Here is a 22,542-nt window from a genome sequence, read left to right on the forward strand (position 1 = left end):
CATCTAATTTGCAAGCCAGGAGCCACAGGCTGTTTACACCAGAATGTCTCAGCCATAAACATTTAATTAAATCAGCCTTTTTTCAATCATGGTGTATTTTCTACACCACTGCTCATTTTCAACTTGTTGCAAAGCCTCTCCTGATGTTCCCTTTTTAAGACAGTGAAATGCTGGATTCAAAGTTACTACAACAGGCAGGAGTCAGGAGCAGCCAAGTGCAGAATGGTGACACTGGGTTTGCTCAGCCACTCCTCAAGGGGTGCCCACCTCAACATCCACAATACCTGCAAAGGTCCTTCCAGCAAAAAACTCATTCCATGGTGCTTTCTGACAATGCTAGCTTAAAGTTCAGATGAAAATAGAAATTTTATCTTTACAAAATTGAAACAGAATCTGCCTTCACTATCAGGTAACAAACTCTAGAACTTGTGTTTGTGATCAACTTTGATCTAGAACTGCTCAGCAAAAAGTGGCGATGCTCGATAACATTCATTAATTATCCACTTAGTCACTTCTATTGATTGGTATAAAAATGACAAGTCCACTAATTAAGTGTGCAATCAGCAGAAAATGACAGATAAAATGCTTCACTGATTATTGACAGCATTTTAAAATATTTACACACGAACAGACATACATTTCTTAACTACCGTCAATTACCAGAGTTATCACTTTCTTTAAAACAGAAAGGGAACGACAAGGGAATTACAGACCAGTGTCAGCTTACTTCCATACCAGATAAAACCATGAGGCAACAACCGAAACTGGGCTGGCCAATCATCCTGATCAATGTCATCACCAAGCACCAAAAAAAGCCAAGGAAAACTGGGTACACCTCTACTATACTGGAATTATATACACACATTCATGAACCATTTGGTTACCAAAGACTTTCTGCAAGAAAATCAAGGAAAGAAAAGGACAGAGGTAAAGTAAGAATCTGGCTTTAATCAAATGAAAGATCCAACAAGTGCTAAAGAAGTCCACACTAACTCAGTGCTGCTTAACTAGTGACCCTCCAGAAAGGGAAGAGCTATAACTGGACAAGATTTGCAAATAGCAGGTTAATTTAGCTGTCAGGAAGAGGAGGAAGAACTTACATATTACCAAATCTAGGCTGAAACCGAGTATTGACAAGTGAAAGTTAACCACCAGTAACATATACATTGAACTACATGGATATCTTAATAGAAGAATCCACAACGAAATATTTGGGCATCAGTTTGAACACTCAATAGAACAGGGACCTTGCACAGCAGGACTCTGTGGGATGGATGCTTAAGAAAAGGGACAGATAATATTGAAATTATTAAAACTCTGCTTATCAGTCTTCATTTGGAAGAGCATATTGATTTACTAAAACCATTAGAAGCATAGATAGTTTTCTGTATCAACAGGGCTTGCAAAGATTTGCACTTCTGAAGACAGATGACATCTGATAAACAAACTAACAGCAAGAAATAAAGGAAATCATGACTTCTGTTCCAGCAGAACATGAAATCAACTCAAAAGAGCAAATTATAATTGCAGTACCATAATTAGCTTGTGGGTTAGAGTGCCACAAGATCTCTTGGAAAATGCATTTCAGCAGTTTTTTAAATGATTGTGTATTTGTCTGGTTAACAGAAAACCCCACACTTACTCTAGACAGAACAAAAATATGAATTTTCAGGCTCAAAGGACATAAGATACCCACCAAGTGTGAGGAGACTGGGGAAACAGTTCCCTTATATAGGTTATTCCATAATTATCCATGGCAGAAGTTTTTGTACTTTCCAGAAGTGTGATGCTGGAAATATTGAATGTTAATATTTAAGAATCTATCCTATCTCCCCTTGAATCTGCTTTAAAACAGAAGAGAAGAAAAATGAGGTAAGGGAGTTTGAGCAACTCAAAATACATCAGGTCACAAGGCTCCCTCACACCCAGCAGCTCCCTATGCATGGTGTGTTACAGACAGCCCAGATCAGCAGATGGGATTTCTGGGATGGGGAAATCTCTTCAGGTTGCTCTTCTACATTACAGGACTGAAAATTGGAGCTGCAGAAGTGCCAACACAGCAACTGATCTCCAAAGGAACCGTCCTGCACTGGCGGAGCACAACTGGAGCGAGTGGACAAAGTTGCCACGGTGAAACACTCCAACAACTGACCTGTTTGTCATTCAGGTTTGAGACTTTGTCCTTACACCTTGTGGATGTGAATCTGCAGCTCTTCCCTAAGCTCAGGCTCCTCGGAACAGACAAGGTCTGATCAGTGAGATGAATGTTTCCTACCTGGAGGAACATTTCCTGATGATCCGACTCAAAAAGCAAAACACACCTGCAGGCAGGAGGGTGCGAGCTAATCCCTGTTGTGCTGCAGCCCTACAGAGACAGCTGATCCTTCTGCAATTCCAAACTGCCAGTCAAAGCTTTAACATCTTAATACACAGCATGCTCTAATTAAAATTTCTAATTAAGGGGAAAAAAACACCCCACACTAACCAGCAAAACTAATGTTGCAAATTAGCAAGTCTTATGTACAAATTGAAGGTGGTCTTTGCTGCTATTTCATAGATGACTTTAATGTTAGTATTTTAAGCAAATAACTGTGGACAAAGTTACCACAAGTCCCCTTCTGCCTGTTTTAGTAGTGGGGTACAAGCACCAATTCCTACATGAGCTTTCTATGTTAGGGTGGATGGCAATCCATAGACAATCCATTTTAGCATCTGCCTTGGCAAGATGGACCAAACCAAATATGGGCCATGTGGACAAACTCTGTCTGCACTGCCTCAGTGAAAGATAAAGTTATGACAGACATCCTCTTACTTTTGTCCCAGGAAAGCAATGTTCTGAGGAGTCCAGGCTAACCACCCTCAAGGCTGGCAACAGCAGCCTCATCAGTGCCCTTCACCTGGCAGCAAGGGAAACGTGGGAAGAGAAGCAGCAGGAGCCATACTCTGAAGACTCAGCTCTGCTCCTGTGACATCCCACATGTGACAGTGGACAACTGACCAAATTCATCCTCCCACTTTTGTACCCATCAGCTGAGCATGGATTTGCTGCACAAACACATCAGTGAGGGTAAGTTGTACATAATGATGTAGTTTTGAAATACATCATGTATCAAGGGCAAAAATTGTCAAATACTGTCAGCACTTAGTACTGAGAAAGCAAAATGCTTTGCAAGAGTTTTTCTCAATACTGATCTTGCAGCAACTTCAGCTTTAAAAGAAATTGTAGATGTTAAACTGTGATGCTTAAACATTTATGGACCTGTTGTAACAACAGAATTGCTAAATAAATGTGCTCAGATACCATTATTACAGCAGTTCTAGGTCTCTACAAATACATGTCAGCCTAAACCCATGCCTCATTGAGTTTTGTGTTCCTGACACTTTTATTTTCATTCCAATCTGGCAACCTCTGTGTTCTTCCACTGTTCTAAATCCAGATCTCTGCCTGAAACTGCCCAGTCACGCCATGCTTGGCCAGATGGCAAATGAGATTTACAGCTCAACTTAGAACTGGATGGAGCCCAAACTGTCCACTTACCCAGTGGGGTTCTAAGCACAGATCAATCCTCACAGTTAAAAACAACAGAAAAACCTCCCACACTGAGGTATAAAGTGATTTGCATTTCTCTCCGAACAAAATGCTTCTCTTGCCAGAGCTCTCCAACAATATTTTTAAAAGGCAAGAAAACACAACATCATCCCTTCCCTTTCTCTTCCACATTCACCAACAATTAAAACCTACCTTAGTTCATCTAAAGAAGAAACAAGTAAGAAACAAATGAGAAAACCCACTTCTCAGATGCCTGATATTTTGGGGGGAATAATTTTAGTTATTCCTGCACTGTAAGTAACTAAGTACCCCACCTGCATTTCTACTGTCCTCACAGAGAGTATGACCAGCACACTGCAGAAAAAAGAATCCCGCACCTATTTAACAGAGGTGGGCACCAATGTAGATAATATTTCAGTAACTTGACAGTGTCTGGAAGAGCTTCTGAAAGACCTTGATCTTTCCAGGTAACAAAACTGTGTTTTCAGAGAGTGCAGAGTTCAAGTCAGCTTTGGTTGAAGTGAGGCTTAAGAAAGAAAACTAGACGATGGATCGCTTACTTTAGCAAAAACTAAGAAATTTAGGCAAAACCTCTGTGTGGGGTCTAAGTTTCAGCTTGTCCTTATGGAATGCTGTTTTGGGAATGAATTCACCATGAGGGCATCGATCACTCCTAACTGTCAGACTGAAGTTATAGGCACTAAAATATCAGTTTTCACAGAAAACAGTATAAAAGGACTGGTTCCTACACGTCTGAATGGGGGCCACATACAGCCTAATAAAAGCAATTTTGTGGTCCAAAAAGGATGGAGTCTCCCTGATTGACATGAATGAGGCCCTTGAGAAATCTCAGAATGATCAACCAAAACACAAGAAGACTGCACGACTTCCACTCAAAGGAGAAGAAATTGATCTAAACAGAACATGCTAGAGCAAATGAACAGCCTAGCTTTCTTAAAGGATCAAAAGTAATCAGATCAGTTTAGCCAAAATGCCAGTACAAGGGTGTTAGCAGGCACCTCATTCACTGCTGGGGTTGTCAGTTTAGCAGCACTTGATCCAGACCTCAAATTACCTTTTGGTTAAGAAATATGAACTAGAACAGGCAGGACTGGCAAGGACTCAATAGGCAAAAAGACAGTCATGTTTTTAAGACTGCGCCTTGTAAAGCAGTGCAGGGCTGAGATTTACCAAAGATCTTGCAGTATTTTCTGATTCTGTTCCATGAGTTCCTTTCACAGCTGACTGTGAAATACAGAAAGAGAAGAATTTGACAGAATCTCTCTCCTGTCCTTTACAAGGAAAAGCATACAAAATACAAAAAGCTTAGATGCCCCTTTGAGGACTCACCTTTGACAAACAAGAGTCACCTTGAAGAGGAAGTGGAAGTCTTACAGACTGATTATACCATCTTGGAAAAGCACTTGTATCAGACACACAAATGAAAATAAAGAACTGTAACACTCATTGAGGAATGCAAACCCAACAACTGGAACTTCAACTAGCACAGCATGCACAGCAGGAGATCAGAGAGAGACTCCATAATCTGGCACTAACAATGGGAAATAAGCAGATCCACTGTACTCTTTTTCCTCATATATTGTCTACAGTGGAGCTACAACTGTGTAAAATGATGGCTTTAACCTATTTTTGTACAGAACAGCAGGAAAATTTGTGGGGAATTCCAGAAGACTATCAGTATTTTGCTTAAACACAACCTCCCCAAGCCCCTGGATTCCTTCTGGATGCCCATCATCTACCAAAACTGGCCTTACCACAGATGGCAGTCATACAGTATTTCCCCTTCTCCCAGGTTTGGCAGGTTAGCTCCCAGTGCTAGGCTCTATCTTAAAATTATTCTATTTATATCCTCAGTAAGTTTGTTTAAAACTCATGTGCTTGTAAACGAAGAGCTTTCCAGCTCACTGTGGATATTAAACTAAAAGGGAAACATGAAGGCTTTTTGAAACTGCTAATAAGGTAGCATTCCTCTGCTGCCTTTCATGCTTCATTTCACAAGATCCCAGAGCACTCTGCAGATGTAAACACAGAGCTGCTCTCCCAGCAGTGAGAGGCAAACAGTGCCGGGGTGGACCGTGGCTGCACCACTGCAACTCCCCATGAGCTCTGCTGGGCTCTCATTTTGCTCTGCCACCCCGTGGCTGTTCAACTGCAGAGTCCAATGGGCAAGGAAAATGCTATTTCCCAGAAGGAGATGCCTTGTACACATCAAGAACTCCCCTGGTGCAGATGGCTCACTTTTCCATAGTCAGATACTTGCAACCAACTAACACAGGATTTAAGAGACAGAGCTGTTTCCAGCTGAGCCAGAAACACACAGAGAAAGGACATCAGTGCCTCAGGGTTTGGTCAACGGATTGGAGTTGATGGCTCTGTCCCAGGCATTAAATGCATTGTAGTTTTTAACAGAAGCTGTTCTTTAAGAGCTGGGTTGCAAGCCTGATGCAAACCCTTCAGTCTCAGTTCCAGTGAAAACCCCCTTTTTAGGTGGGGAGACTCAGCTTTGATTCCAAGCAAAGGATGCCACCTACTGAATCCTTGCTACCATGAGCGCAGCTTTGACCCTCCTGGCTCCAGACCTCTGGCATGATCACAAGCCAGACTGCAGTCCCAAAATAAATTCCAAGGAAAAGTAGAGAACAGGCTTGTAAAAACAAAGCTTTTCTCCCTGCTACTCTCCCCACAACCCGAAGATGTATTACTCACCGAACATCTGCACAGCCATAATAATTTCTAGTTTTGCAACACTGACAACCTTAGCAGTATTAAAAAAACTCCTTACATCTTTATTCCATTTTGGATTCATTATAATACAGTCTGACAATATATGCTAGCACAGTACATTCTGCAACATTTAACCCGTGTTCCCAGTTGCCGTTCTTAACTTCACGGCTTAATGACACAGAGCCAGTAGATCACAATATGACCCTGTTAATATTTTTTTAATGCCATTTTTACAAATTACAGCATAATGCACTGATTATGAGGATGAAAGGAAAGTCTCTACGTCTGTCTGGAAACCAAATAAAAGAATGTTTGAACATCTGTTCATCCTACAAATGTCTTTAAAAGCTTTGATTTTCCCATAATCATTTTGTTCCACCATTTCACCCTTTTTCGAATGTGTATCCAACAGCCTCAGGACAGCAGCCAGAGATCTGCAGTAATAGCACATTATAATCAAAGTTCTTAGGCACACTTAGGTTCTCCTTTTGGAATTCTACATCGGGAGAAACACAAAACCAAGCCCCAGATCCCTTCCCAGCTGTGTGTCCTACACAAACCTCTGCAACAGGAGCAAAATGAGAGATGGGGCTTTGTGACAGGGGCTGTCCACAGAGGATTGCAAGGCACAAGGACAGGGTAGGGTGGCAGGTGAAGGCAAAGCCTGCTCCTGTGGGTCCATCAGAGCTGCCCAGGGTCACAGCCTGAACAGAGGCAGCACACAGGAACTGGTGTGAGCTGCAGGCCAAGAGCCTTTCCCACCTCACTGGGCTCCCAGCAACCATCGTGGGAGCCCTGCCATGGATCTCCAGGGCAAGAGCAGAGCCAGAGCAAGGAGAAGCAATGAGCAAAGAAGGAAATGGGAGCGCTGAGAAGGAGGTTAGGTCTTGGACTGAGAAAAATGCAAAGTCAGCATGCTAGTCTGGAAATGAAATGGAAGATAGGGGGAAGATTTAAAAATATATTTACAAGAGACTGGATGAGAAAGGGATGTAGGTACAGCTCTGGAAGTACTGCCGCTCACTCCCTTGGAGCACCCCAAGCAAATAAACCAGGGGACTCCCTGCACTAGGAGTCCTTTCAGCCAAGCAGAGGGCTGCAAATCTAAGTGTTCAGGGTTAATGAGTTTTCAAAGGGATCAAGTTCCATAACAACAGACTTGCTGATCCTGTTAAGGGCACTCCACCAGGGTGGGGGGGGAAACACTCATCAGATAGGCCTTTGTAAAAATACATATCCCCATTTACACGGACAACCTCCTCTCCAGAACTTCTCAAAAGTGGCTTAGAAATGAGAAAGACAAACCCCTGTAAGTGCAAGGATGACAACTCTGGAAGCACGTCTCCTGATCACTCCCTTTTTCTTTCCAATACTCCAAATCAGCAACCCATTTAAAATTTGGCAAGGACACTAGAACTATGCAGATACAAGTATAAGTTCCTTAATAATTAGGGTATTTTTAATTAGGGTTTTTTTAATACCAATAATTCTTAGACTAACCTGGAATGATAGTAACATTGTTCCTTCAATGTCATCTGTTTCTCTATGTTCCATCACTGCAGTATCTTAGGCAGGGGTAACAGTGCAGAGTACAAAACAGGATTTGATAAAGGCTTAAAAGAAAGATAACATTATAAATATTCTTTCCAAAGACTGCCTTTGGGGGTGTTTGGGAAGAAGAGAGAAATGGGGAAGGAGAGGTGACAGGGGTGTGAAATGCATTTTTTCCATTACAGAAGGATACATTTTCCAGCAAGGCTGGCAGCACAAGTCACGTTAAGCCAATAGCTGAAGTTGCCTGCCTAATTCCTCTGGGATCACACTGAAAGCATACCCCATAATCTTAAGGGATGTGCTAAAGCTTTGCTGGGACTCACTCAGCAGAAACTGTTTGGGATTATTACACAAAGCACTAATTCTGTTCTGATTTAAAGGGACACCATTAGCCTAGTTTAGACACCAGGCTTGCCCTGTCTCACAGCTGTCCAGCTGTAAATAACCCCTCAATAGCTGATAGCTTTGCTATTTGTGGACACTTTGGCTACCTGGAAATTAAAAGGAAAAGACTGGAAAAAAATCAGGATCATTTTAACCTGATGGACTCATGCCCATCAAGGGATATAATAATATGATTAATAAGAATTAATGTAGCAATTATTTACCTCCATGTGCAACTAATGCACTTACATTACACATGTGGTCACCATCTCTAGCTGACTTCAGCAAATGGGTCACAGGCTGCTATTCAGCATCAACAAGCAGGTACTCTTTTTGTTCAAAAGGCAGGAATTAACATTGTCCATACTGCTGAGGCCAAGTCCAATTTCTGTTCCAGACTGCAACTTTCGTACCTGTGCAATTGCTGTTAGTTTTAATGTAAGGTGCCCTATACTTTGTATGCAAGAAGGGATATTACCAGTGCTCTCCTTTTTATGAGCCTAGGACATGAAATTGAGAGAAAGAGCTAAAGCAGCCATGAAATCCCTATTAAACAACTAATGGTTTCTAAAGCATCTTGGAGATACTCATTTTACAAGGCTTATGCAGCAATCTTCTATCATTATTTTAATGAAATAAAGGCCTTGACTATTTCCAGAGGCAACTTTTTCTCTCACACACAAAAGGCATTTTGGTTACAAAAAAAAAAAAGGAAAAAGAAAGAAAACAGCTCTGCAATAGAATTCATTGCAGAACAGGCAAGAAAATCAGAAACGTTACATAAAATGTCATTGAAGGTAAGTTCTGAACCTTTGGAACAGCAAACAGAACAATTAAGACTCTCAGCTACACAGAACATTATGTTTAATATGAAAACCACTTCTAGATATAAATCATTTATAAAAAACATCCATACCATCTCTCAGATAGCATCTTACATAGTTGCAACTGAAGGAATGTGAAACACCCATTTTAGGTTTCATCTATTAAATTGTGCGCTTTCTGTCTCCCACTTTGCTCAAGGAAGTAAGCCTAGAATAATCAGCTTCACTTTGTGGGTCACATGAAATTCACATCTTGACTTGATTTAGATTAATATTGGTGGCAAACTTCTAAATCAAGAAAAACTTCAACACAATTCTCCAGAAAAACAGTGCAATTAGAATGTACACCCAAATGTGCTCATCTGGCAGGTGAGATTCTCTGAGATGTCATAAAGATTCACATCACAAGAGATGACAAAATAAGAAAATTCAAACAGAACAATATGGGATTGCAGAGATTTTGGAAGGGGGCACAGTCAGCAGAAGCTTCCAGGCTCTGTTTGTGAGGAAGGAACAGGTCTAATGTGTTTGGACAAGAAACGTGTTCCACCTCAATGCATTTCAGGGTCTGGACTTCCAGGTATAATCAGGGGCTTCTCTTGCTTCCTCAGGATTGAATCATTTTCTTCTGTGTGTCAAAAATATATCTTTTAAAGATAAGAGAGATAGTAACAGGTTGGGCTGAATCGTTCTTGCTGCTTTCATCCTCTTTGGTCATATCCCCCTTTCCCCCCTTAGATTTCTTCTTGGAGGCAGCAGTTAGCAGCATCTTGGTATCTGGCTTCAGCCCATCTGTAAAAGAACAAGAACACACACGACTTACGCACTCAACATCACATTTCATAGAACTAGAAAAAATGAGCAGGCAAGTTTACATTTGAAATCAACCAAAGAAAAGAAGAAAGTAAATGAAATGCATTAGGGAAGTCACATATCTGTGTAAGACTCCTGGAATACAGTAATTTACATAGAAAATAAGAGAAGCCATAACAAAGTTCACAACAGCGATACCACAAATCCAGTGCAGTATCCTGAATCTTTCTGTGTCCATCTACAGCTTTTAAAGTATTAAACACAGGCAAGAATTTAAACAAGCCAGACCAGCTTGCCTGGTCTAAGTCTTTTACTTGGCAGGCCTTTCCTATTATTTAGACACATACCCAAAGTTTCTTGTCATCACTAAGAATATTTATAAAAATATAAGTCATGAAAAAAACCCAACTGGTAAAATACTAAAATTATAGAGAGTCATAAGACTCAGAAGATTCTTGAATTTTTTTAAGTCTATTTTCCAGATCTACCAGGAGCACACTGCCTTGTTTATAACTTGCACATTGTAAATTATACAGGTTTTGTGTTTTTGTTTGTTGGGATTTTGTTTTTATTTTGTTAAGACAAAGTATTTGTTAGGGCTTCCAACTTGCATTGCTTAAGGGCACTAGAATTAAGCTGTGTAGTATTTCAGGGTTGTTTCTCCAGACATTTGTGCCAAACAAAACTATTTGTCCTTTTCTTCCTAAACGGCCAGGGTTTATTACACCTTTATTTTTTCTTATAACTCAACACACTGGTAACAATTTAGGTAAGAAATGCAGGAAAGCAAAGTCCAAAGAAAAGCTGTAAAACAAGAGAGATGCAGCTCCTAAAAGACCACTCCTGAAGAAGTGCTTGCGTAAAGCAGAAGACAACAAACTCCTCGGAAGCTTTTTCAGGGCTACCTGAATATGCTGCAATGTGGTTCTCAGGCATTGGGCCAAAATCAGTTCAGGTATTTTTAACCTGTGGTGTCACATAACCTTATCTCAAACACTTAATCAGCCTCTCTCCCCTCATATTGAAATTCAGCTGCGGATTCTCATATCACGGCCTGACAAAAAGATTGAGATGCTTATGATTTACTGGAGACAGGAGGTCTACGGGCACAGGTGATTTGCTCCAGCTCAGACACATCCAGAGGCACTCCCAGCTGATGGCAGGGGGACACAGCCCCAGAGCCCACCTTCTCATCTTGCTGTGTCAGGGAGCAAATTGTTCCAGCAGCATTCCCACCGCATGGCCAAGGGAAGAGAAGAAACAAGGAAGTGTTGAAGCAAAACCAGGAAACTGCCTGTTTGCTATTTCACAACCAGAGGCTGTAAACCATCCCTAAGGCCCTGCAGTGGGGAGACTTTTGGAGAGAGAGGGGTCTTTTTTTTGGGGGGGGAGGGAAAACAAAAGGGGAAAAAGGCACAAGGGTCCAAAAGAGGAGAAAAGCAACAAGATTAGTATATAACTAAAGAAATTACAGCCCACACTAAGGTTGCAGGAGTCTAGCATTAAGCAGAATCAACTTTCTATAGTTCTGCAAGATCATGCATTTCACAGTCATGGCAGCTGCTGGTTTCTCTTTCCAGATGGCAGGACACAAAAAAAGCAATGATTATTTCATTGTGAAAATAATTGAGACTGTTCTTCCTTGATGGCTGAGAAGTCTGATAATGACTATCTTTGCACATGTAAGGTTCAATTAATCAAACTAGGTAATATGGTGTGGCGGGACCACATATTTATTATATGATTTTATTACATTGTAGAGTCATGTTTGATGCAGCTGTTTCGATTTTTTAATTGGATGCTTTCATATAAATCCCATTAATATCATTACCCTTACAATCACTCCATCATCACTACAAAAAATAATTTATCACTACATGAAAAGCAACTTATTTCCTATTTGGAAAGCTCTGAGAGTATCTTGGGTGCTGCTAGAAAAAAAAAATAGCAACAGTCAAAAAATGGGAAAACAAAACAAAAACAGCAGAAAGACTGACCTCACACAGCCCCACTCGCTACCTTTGAAGAATTTATTTAATACTTTATGTTTTCTACTGTTTTGATAAACCTAATTGTAACTGTCCCTGCACAGGGTTTCCTCCGCTTTCTTGAGATGACCATTTATTTTTTGGACAAAGAAACATTTCATTTTGCTTTCTAGTTGGTTTCCCTTTCTGGGTCTTATCACTATTACTAATGTTGCTGTTACTGGCACAGCACTGTTTAAGAAAGATGTTTAACTAAATCCTTTCAGAAAGACACATTTTAATTAAAGCAAACAAATCCTAAAACACTTTTATTTATGTTAGCAGGCTTTGTGAGACTCTAATTTCCAAAAAATGCTAATTGGCGGAAAGGAGAGAGGAAGGGAGGAGATGTGGCATTAAAATTGTAGCCAAAACTTTCCCTTATGGGTATCTGAAGTACCCAGGCTGCCTCTGCAAGCCCTTACAGGGACACGGTGGGGGGGTTGGCCTCTCACCCCACAGAGACCCTCGGGTGCAGCACCAAGCCAGGGAAGTCTCAGCCATGAGGGTGAAATAACCACCTTGGTTAAACTGAGCTTCAAAACCTTCCAGTGACATCAGCTTGGATGGCCCAACACAACTGAAACCCAGCACAGCATCTGCAGTATTCAAACAAAGCATCTCATGCTTGAAAAGCTTCATTTTCAAGAAAAAAACATGTTCTGCATGTGAAACCCTGCTGGGGAAAATGCATTTAAAATGGAGCCATCTCACCTCCTCCACCCTATCACTAACTTCCACATAGAAGTAGTAAAGGTACACCTCACCTGCACCACTTACACCTATTTGGACTAAATAAGGTATTCCAGGTAAGAAGTTTACAGAAGAAATGGCAGAACGTGGTAGTTCCTACCAGTGAAGTGACGGGCTGACAGCCAAAGGCAGCTCAGGTATTATTAAACTCACACGGTATCTAAATTACCTAATCAGATCCCATGGCCCTCATTCTCCAAACAGATTAGGTGGCTGGCATCATACCCTGACAAATGGCATTTTCTGTTTTTCTGCTCTGGTGCCAGGAGGTCTCAGGGCTGAGGAGGCTCTGAGACGGGGAGCAGCACAAAGGAGCAGGCAGGGAGAGACAGGCACAATCGGGGTTTCATCTACCTCCGTGGATTTCTCGCATTACACACAATGCATACTTTACATTTTACAAAACCAAGGAAATGAAGGGAAATATATCTGTCACCGAAGAAGACATCAGACCTTTAATAGCTGAAATGATGGGTATTTTTAGATGGAGGTCTAGTTTAACTTACTTACATTAAGGGTCTAATCTCTCCTGAACAATAGCTATGTTAACTTGAACACATAGTGAGAAATCTGTTCCATTAATTAAGTGCTGCCTGTACTACTCGGATTTGTAGCAAATGTTAATAGATTTTTTTTTTCTTCCTCTGTTGGACAATTACTTTATTTTGCCAAGTTGCTAATGGATTAAATTGAAAAGGTCCGTGTGTTAAAAAAAAGACTTTAGCTTCAAAGTTCTAAGAAATGCCTTGCATACAACAATGGAAAATACCTATGTATTAATATTATTAATGGGCCATCCTCAAAGGCACATAAGATATGTGAAAGCTTAGCAAATTCATTCCCACCCATCAAAACCATGTCTGTAAGAAGCGCGCAGACAAGGTCTTATGCAAAATATACTTTTAGCATCCACTAACTCAGGTTAGATATGAAAATCTAGTTGTAAAACAGTGTAATCTACTTCACTATTTTAATTTCAACTACTGTTAATAATTAACAAATAAAAATAGAGACTCTTTAAAATCCTTTGTCTCAGAATGGCCTGAAGGATTTAGTCCAAACTGATCCATTTAGAAATAATATCAATTAAAAAAATGCATTTTCAAATTCAAATGAAAAGCAATACCACATCAGGAAAAATATTTTCCAAGTCTAAAAACAATTTCATGTGCACAAAATAAAGAATAAGCACAATATTTTATACAATTTTCAAAAACAAAAAGCTAGCAGCTTAGTGATTTGCAGTATCTGACACGGTGAAATGAACTGCAGCCTCGAGTTTTACAATTACACAAGAAATTAGCGTAGAAACACGCAGATCTTTACTACTTCACATGGATATTCCATACTGTAGAACTCTGGACGCCTTCTTGTGTATAGATAAAATCCAATTTTATCTAGATACAACCCAGTTAGCTCCACTCCCTCCCTCTCTCCAATGAGGTTACTCCTAAGGATACAAGTTTTGCCCTCCGGTTAAGCAGAGCCGGGCGGTGATCCCGCGGTGGGCCTGGGACAGGCTCCACGTCCAGCCAGCAGGGAATGCCAGCCCTGACACAAATCACAACACCCACACACAGCACCATAACCAGGTTTACTTTTGCTTGGTTTTTACTACTGCTTCAGCTGGAAGGAGGATGAAAGCTGACATAGTATCCACTCCTCTAATTCCTTTGGCTCACCCAGCAGCAGGGTAAAGAAGCACTTCTACGCTTTTGCCCCATATACATATTTATTTCATCTATTACCTGTAAACTTGGATTCTACTTTGCCTTCTACACTTTTAGCGTCTCCACTAGACATCCTCCTTCACTTAATACTGTCATTCTTTATCAACATCCCTTGTCAGATTTGTTGATTTTTTTTTTCTTATTAGCCTTCTGCTCCCCTGCTCCTTCAAAAGGTTGCCAAGGGTGGTCTCTGTTCTTTCTTTCTAAAGTCCAGCTCCTCCTTCCTTGACTCCCAATTGCACTTGCTACTCAGCCCTTCAGGAGTTTTATCTCTCTCTCCCCCTTTTCCAGCTTAATATTTCAGATTTCCCATCTCTGTATTTCCATTTCCTATTTTCACAGTTCTCTTCAATATTTAGGAATAGTCCTGTCTCCTTCAAAGCTAACGAAACATTGTGTTTGAATGCAAGATTTTAAAGACTGAATGCCAGACACCCTTTAGATGAGAAGCAAGATAATACAGTATCTCCTTGTAGCCCAGCCAGAGACAGGAGTAATTTTTAAGCAACTGATAAACCCATCATTGAAAACAGGTGTAATAATATAAGTGCAGGACATGCTCTCCAGCAGAGCCAGGGAGAATAATTTATTTTGCTGAACTTCAACAACTCCCTTCTCATGTGCACACTCATAAAAAAAAAAGGCCTATTTCTAACTATGCTGGTGAACATGAAAGTATTTGCAGGGATGATTACACAGTTTTCTTACAGCATCAAGAATTGTAATGGGGAAAAAAAAATAATGTTAAAAGATTTCAATGCTCCCAATTAATGAGAACTTTACTTTCAGGCCAAAATTAAAAGTTCATCCTACCCTGCACTGGTACTTGCCATGGTCTGCTGGAAAAGCACTGGCTCAGGATCCTCACCATGCTGTCAGGAAAAAGCACATTGAGGCCACACCAGCAGCTACTCTGGGAATAGAAAATATTCCTTTCTGCATTACATATTAAGAAATTGCTAGGCTATTCTTGACTAGCCAATACTACTGCCAAACCTCCCATTCCATTCAGGAATTTGTGAGCAGAGTTTCAGTGGGAAACTGAACTTGCTTTTCCCTTCTGTTAACAAAATATCCTATTCACTTCCTTCAAACACTGCAGGTAGAAGACTCAGCTTCTTGTTTCCTGTCAACATTCAAATGTTAAAAATTGACTGAACACCAGAGAACAAGTTAACCTAGCACATTTGATGTTTGAAATAATTTTTATCCGAGGCACACGTAACCTTTTAATATGACAGGCAGACATTTTTCTTTCCTCCTGAGGGAAGGAAAAAAAGGGCAAAACTTGAAAGAGGCAAAGTGTTGGGGATAATCCTCACTCACAATGGATTATTCAGAACAGCTGGTTTGCACAGTTTCGGGATTTCCTTAAATTGAACTCTCAGAACCTGAACCCAAATCACACAGTTAGAGAGTGTGCGCCTGCATCAACTCTCCTGCTAAGAGAGAGTACAAAAGCTGGTCGACCTGAAAATCAGAAATAATTAGAGGCCCAAATGGAGACATTCATGCCACAGGCTGATGCAGAAGGGCTGCACTGGAGAGTGTACAAAGACCAGCCTCTCCCTCAGCTTACTGCAATGACGGACCACTGAAAGAAAACAGAAACTTTTTGCCAGTACTGCAGGACTCTAGAATCCTGTACTTCAGCACAATACAATTAAAAATTAATTCATTTTTCTTTTCTTGCAACAGCTATATACATTCATTCATCCTTAAAAAGCATTCATACTTAAAAAACAGAGCTACCTATGTCCAAAGAAGGGTACAAGGTTCAAATAGAGCAGCACTCCCATTTTTTTTCACATTCTGATCAACTTTAAAATAAGAATAATAAATTCATCATTAGTTCCCAGCAAAATTAATAGAAATACCAACGTTGTAAGAACTGATTCTCAGAGTCCCACAATACTCTAGAAAGCACACATTTGTTTTCCAACTAGTCCCCAAACATGTCAGCAGTTCTACAAAACTGTTTCTATGCACCCTAAAAACTTGAAAAGCTCATGGAATATCCCTAAAGTAACACTCCGGAGTTTTGATTTAAACACAAGGCAGAAGCACCCCAAAATGAGAGGATCAGTTTGCCCAGCCTCTCCTGTTACAGTTATCTCTGCCATCAGGCAGAAAGGATAAGAACAACAAAATATAACATCCTGCTGCCTCAACTCTTTACATTAAGCCATCAGTTAGCAACTCTGCTTCTCTTCTCCTCTGCTAAAGATAACCCAAATCCTACTGTTTGTCTTTATTCAAGTACTTTCTCACCTTCAATATTCCAGAAAGAAACAAAACAAAAAAAAAGAAAAACAAAAAACCCCCAACCCAAAACACCAACAAAACAAAAACTCAAACCAAAAACCCCCCTAACTGATCAGGAGAAACAAGATCTTTGTGAGCCTTCCAAGGACAAAAGTACTGTGTGACTGTACCCATTAACACTGTAATAGGGAGCTCAGATGCACCACGCCACATCTAGTGGACTGGATGATGGATGGGTCATCTAGAGACTGCTGGTCCTATCTAGCTCAGCATCCCATCTGCCTGTCATGAATATACTGTGCTTTAGAAAGAACAGGGGTGAAACTGGGTCCTGAGCTAACTGGAGCCCAGGATCAGGCAGGAATTCTCTACCTGACATCAGGGTCAACACCTACAAACCTTTTCTAGGCAAAAGACTTAAGTACAGTCCTCTTACAGGAGCCAATCTACTCTGTTCCTAGGCATTCATCACCATGATAACAAGTATAATATGATTACCAAGACAATTTCAATGTAATAGTTGACCAGAGATTCACTCAAGAAACAAGGGATACTCCTTTCCTTGCTACTATCAAGAGCTCAGGATTTGAGCTTTAATTACTTTCACAGATCAGGCAACAAATTTTACTTATGTAAATCCCCCCACAATTCTCCAGTAATTCTATTTTGAATTCACACCACCTCTCCCACATCTCTTGTCAGCTCTCTCAAATATTCTGCTAGAGTTTCAAACTCCAGAGAAGAGTCATTTTTCTTTTCTGGCCAGTACAAGATCAGTTATATCACCTTGCCTGGCTTGTGAATATTAATAGGGCTACAGCAAGAAGTTGGCCAGGGAGCAACCAGCCTCCAAGGAGACAAGAAAGGAGACTCCTTCCTTCCAAATGTGCTAAATCCTCAGTGTGATGTTTGGGATCTACGCAAAACATTCATAATTCATTGTTTGATGACAGACAAGAGAAAAAAAAAATCTTACAGCCACTTTAAGCAGAAGTAGACTGCTCCATGTCCCAACCAAACACTGTTGTGACAGCCAGCCTGCATCAGCAGAGCTATTCCTGCAGTCTCAGCATGGCAGACTGCTTGGAAATCCTTAACAAATAAAACATCTTCCCATAAATTGGGGAACAGCTGCCCTGTACCACATCAGAGAAGTCTGCAGCTCAGTGGTGAGCAGGATTGAGTCTTGTGTATCAATTTAAGTTTATACAGGCTTTTGGACTGAAAGACATCATTACAAGAAATGGTACTACTGGAAGTAACATGGATTTCATTACGGATGAGGAAGACAGAAGCTGTTTTAATTTAAGAGGCTGACCTGGGTGAAGTTCAGGCCAAAGACGTATTTGGAAAACTCTCCCATCAAACCGGACACAACCCTTCAAGCTCAGTGCCAATTCCACACAATGGCCTGAGCCGCGCTCTCCGGCAGTCCTTAAAGGCACATTTTGTATCTTGGCTTTTGCTGCAAGCAATCAAGAAAGAATGCACGAAAACAAAACTGTTTCCCAAGCACTGTTTGCTGGTGCCATAATTAATATAATCAAACAATTCCACAAATTGCTTCCAATTGCTGGCGTCACTTTCATGTGCAGAGCCAGACTTTCAAAGAAGGGCCCTTCTTGTCCTACATCCTTACACTGGTAACCCTCGCTTCACACAATAGTAAACAAGACCTCACTAAATAGTAGAGGGTAATTTGCACTGTAATAGGTCCCCAAGGCACCATGGACACAATTTGAAATGCCATCTAATTTTTCTTTTTAATTAAAAAAGCAGTTACTATATTTAAACAACAACACAAAAAAGTTCAGAGGGGACAGATTGGAGTTTCCCACAGCTCCCCGGGAGTTTTCTCAAGGTCAGGAAGAGTTTTATAGGCTCAATTGGTACACATTTTTTTCTTTAATTAGTCTACCATACCCTCTACATGAAGTCAGCGTCTTGATTTTCAGTCTGATATTTTTCATATTGCTAAATGGAGCACAGATTCCAGCACCACACCATAGCTGCTGAGTGGGGTATCAGTGGTGCACTTCCCTGTGCCTGCCTTGCCTTCCCCTTCTCTCTCCTCTCTTCATCCTAAACCTGTCAACCACACCAAGGAGACGAAGCATAACACAGTGTATTGAGTATGCCATTCATTCAGCTTTATACATCTCAATTTCAAGCAAGATGACCAGCCTATATTATCTGATTTCCCAAATTTACAAAATACAACCACGTTTTTAACCTTGTTTTTCAAAAATAAAACGTAACTATTAAACACCAGGTATAAATGGACCACTGTCATCTGAAGCCACGTAGCAGGACAGATTTCTGAACTTGACAAATCCCCATCTTGTATCAAACCATTGGTCTGCACCCATGTCATTATTTAAGTCTACACAAGACCACACACACTTCAGAAGGATATTTGCAGTTCCCACAGTGGGTTTTCCAAAACACACCCTAATCCAACATACCCTTCAGCCCTAAATGACAGCATGGAGATGAAGTGAAATACTTAAGGTCTTCATTTCTTGGCCAGTTGGCCATCCTTCAGCACAAATCAGTTGAAAGTACCAAACCTGACCCCATTTTATAGGCCAACACAGCTGCCATTGCACAGCGCACCACAACCATCTGTTGGCCAAGCTGTCCAGGAGAAACTCCCCTAAAGAGCAGAGGACTTTCTACCCTGCACTCCTGGAACACAACTATGAATTGTATGCTCTACAAAACCTTGTGTTTCTGTGCAGCAGGGACTAACCTTAATACAGGTTACAAGGAGACTCCAGTGCACCACGGACTAGGTCTAGGCTACACAAATTAAGTGTACATACAATACAATGGATCAACTGTCTGAGCTACAAGACAACCACTATGATCATATTTCTGGCCTCAAATCTAACACTGTTCCACTAGCCTAGAGGAAATTTTCAAATTAATTTCTTCATGGGCTTTCAGTACAGTAACAAGGTTGCAATTATGCCAGCTGATGTATCATACCAGCAATTATTCAAACTCTGTTTTCACTTGATGGCCACTCAAGGTCCACAGAGCCACTGAGATCATGCCTAAGTGCTGTACTTGCTCTCCCAGCATACTTGCAGGGAGAGGCACCACTCACACTGGTGCTGTGATTGCAGTCCACACATTCTTCAAGCTCCCTGAAACAAAAACTGAATGCATGGAAAATGCCCAGTGCACAACAGAAGCAACTACGAAAAAATAATGGAACTAATAAGAAATCAAATTATTAATACATATAAATGTAATGTTGGAAGCTTGGTATTACAGGCAATTCAACAGTAGAAAAATTACAGGCAGGTCAACGTGAAATACCCAAGACCATTCAAAACACTCAAAGTCAGAACAGTGTCTTGAAATCACAATTACTGTCACTGGATCTCCTAAGTTCTCTCCCCCTCTCTCCTGGGAGAGTACTAAGAAACATGCAGATATAAACACAATGAGTAGAATTTGGAAGAGTCTATGACAACTATTGTACAGGACAGATTTTCACTACCTTGTTGAAGTAGTTCTTTCTGATTAAATTCTGAGATCAAGAGGAACAATATCACAAACATGTCCCTAGAGAGTACAGTTAGTTATGTAAAAACAGATCTAGGACCCACTAAGCGCAGGAGCTTTCCTAATTTTAAAAACCATAGAACATCCCTTTGGCACTAAATTTCTATCCAGTGAGCTAGTTTCTCAGCCCAGAGCCACACAGCAGTGGGCCAGAAGACAATTTTGATTGTTTTTGTCAGAACTCCAATACCTATTAAACAGTAAATAAAACCAACAATGCTCAAACCAAGGTGAGCAGAAACAACTAAAAACAGGTTTTGCATTAACACAAGGGACTAAAACTTCATCAGCCCAGTGAAAAGGGAACAACAACAAAACCAGCAGCAGCGCCCAATCTCTCCTACAGCAGCCTCTCAGAAACATATACAATGTGGAAAAAGTTCAGGTTAGCAGATCTGACACAGAATCAAAGGCAATTCATTACAAAGCAGCTCCAAATCAAAGTGCTCCATCCGCAGGCCTGTCTGTAATCCTCCCATCTCGCCTGCGACTCTTGATGTGGAGGAGGCACCGCAGCAGCCAGTTAAGCTGGACCAACTCTGCTGACATATCCCAGGCATCTGCTGCTCAGCACTGGTCCAGAGTTTAAGTTTGGTGATATTCATCTTCCCCTGGGCTGCCTTTTTAAAGCAATCCCGAACAATGGGACTTCAGAATAAAGAATAAAACATTTAAACATTTTTTTTTTAAACTTCTAGGCAAGGGCCTTTAATGCGATTAGAAGGGGAGGGGGATTGGATAGCAGTTTTTGCTTTTTCATGTTATGTATATTGTGTGTAAACAAATATGCAATTTGCTTTAAAAAGATAAGGTGATTAAATTTTTATCGGGCTTGTACTCTGTTGTCACCACAACAAAGAGAATTAGGAGGAGGAAAGAAAGGCCTTTTTATTTGAATTATGCTCTTACCAGAGGTTCTCTACAGCACAGCTGTAAAGCCACTCAATGTTCTCCAAACAGGCCCTTTGATTGCATTTTATTCAACTTGTTTGCATTTGGAGCAATCGAAAGGAAAAGAACGCTCCACATTTTGATGTCTTAATGTTCCTTAATACCTTCTTTAATTTATATTAAGCTTCTTAACTAGGGTGATGAATTCTTCAAAAACAATAAAGACCTAGTGCAGAAATCTTTCACACACCATGAAAATTGAAATTATAATGTATTCATGGCTCTTTTTTTTGTTATAAAAAACATTATTTAGAATAAAGATTTAAAGCATATGAAAAAAAATCCCAAAGTTGTATGAAAATTACTTGATCCAGAGAAATAGAGGAAAGTTCAAACTAATTATTACAAGGGAAATAAAATGTTGTGGGAGGTAGAGGAGAATAAACAGCATAAGAATTTTGGGTTAGTATGAAGCTTTCAGTCTTTTTAATAAACTATGAATTTCTCCACTATGGCTTTCTACCAAAAAAAACCCAAAAAACCCACTAAAAATTTGTATAATTTTGTTTTACCAAATTCAAATGTTTGCCAGTTCTTTCTCCTTTATTATTCATATACTTCTTCCCTAAAATGACTCTTCACAATTCCACAGTGTGTTCCCCTCCCAGTGTCTTTCACAATCTGCCAAGACCAACAGCCAACACTGAAATTGGTGAAGATCATGAAGGGCTAACTCAAACACCCTCAGATGCAGCAGCTCTGTGGGGCACACACGTGTTCCTGGGTGAGGTTCCCAGAGTCAAACCCCATCCACAGGTGGACCTCAGCCACACAGGAGGGAAGGCTGCATGAGAAAAGCAAGGCTCACTGAATAAGTAGAGGCCACTTGAGGGACAAGACTGGACAGGGTTGCTCTCACAGGCACTGTGTCTTCCAGCAATAGTGGATGCTCAAACACCAATTACCTGGCTCATGTAACAAAACTCACTCTCAACAATTCAATATTCTTTAAAAAATCCCTTCTGCAGAAATGAACACAGCTTTCAGTGAAAGTCCATTATGCACTTCTATGTACAAATTATGGACATTACATACAAAGCAGCCTTAGCAAGGAATATCCAAATGGGTGTATTCTGACTTTGCTTCCTAATTTGTCTACTATTTTACCTTTCTTTTTACTCAGAAATTGTACATTCTACTAAAACTACTTTAAAGTTTCCAGCAGTACATATGCATGCATATGTATAGCCACAAGCCCCTCACTTTGCTCCCCCTTATCCTCTGCAAAAGAAATCCAGAGAAAAAAAACAAGCTGTGGCTGGTACTTCTCTGAACACCAACACAGTGCCCAGAGCTGTGCTACAGTGACTGGCTGCCTGGGTACTACAGCAGCAGAGAAAAGAGCTTCTTAAATGAACACTGAACTACAT

The 22,542-nt window shown here is 40.6% G+C and overlaps 1 protein-coding gene across 1 annotated transcript in view; it reads right to left on the reverse strand.

Annotated features, from left to right (window-relative positions):
* Positions 1-928: 928 nt before the first annotated feature.
* Positions 929-22,542, reverse strand: part of EEFSEC (eukaryotic elongation factor, selenocysteine-tRNA specific) — a 116,849-nt gene continuing 95,235 nt past the window's right edge. The window contains exon 7 of the mRNA XM_017732510.1: positions 929-9,849. Coding sequence (XP_017587999.1) covers positions 9,665-9,849 — 185 coding nt within the window. The 3' untranslated portion in view covers positions 929-9,664. The remainder of the gene's footprint in view (positions 9,850-22,542) is intronic.

This window comes from Corvus brachyrhynchos, unplaced genomic scaffold (assembly GCF_000691975.1).
Source record: "Corvus brachyrhynchos isolate BGI_N302 unplaced genomic scaffold, ASM69197v1 scaffold4, whole genome shotgun sequence".
In the NCBI taxonomy this organism is placed as follows: Eukaryota; Metazoa; Chordata; class Aves; order Passeriformes; family Corvidae; genus Corvus; species Corvus brachyrhynchos.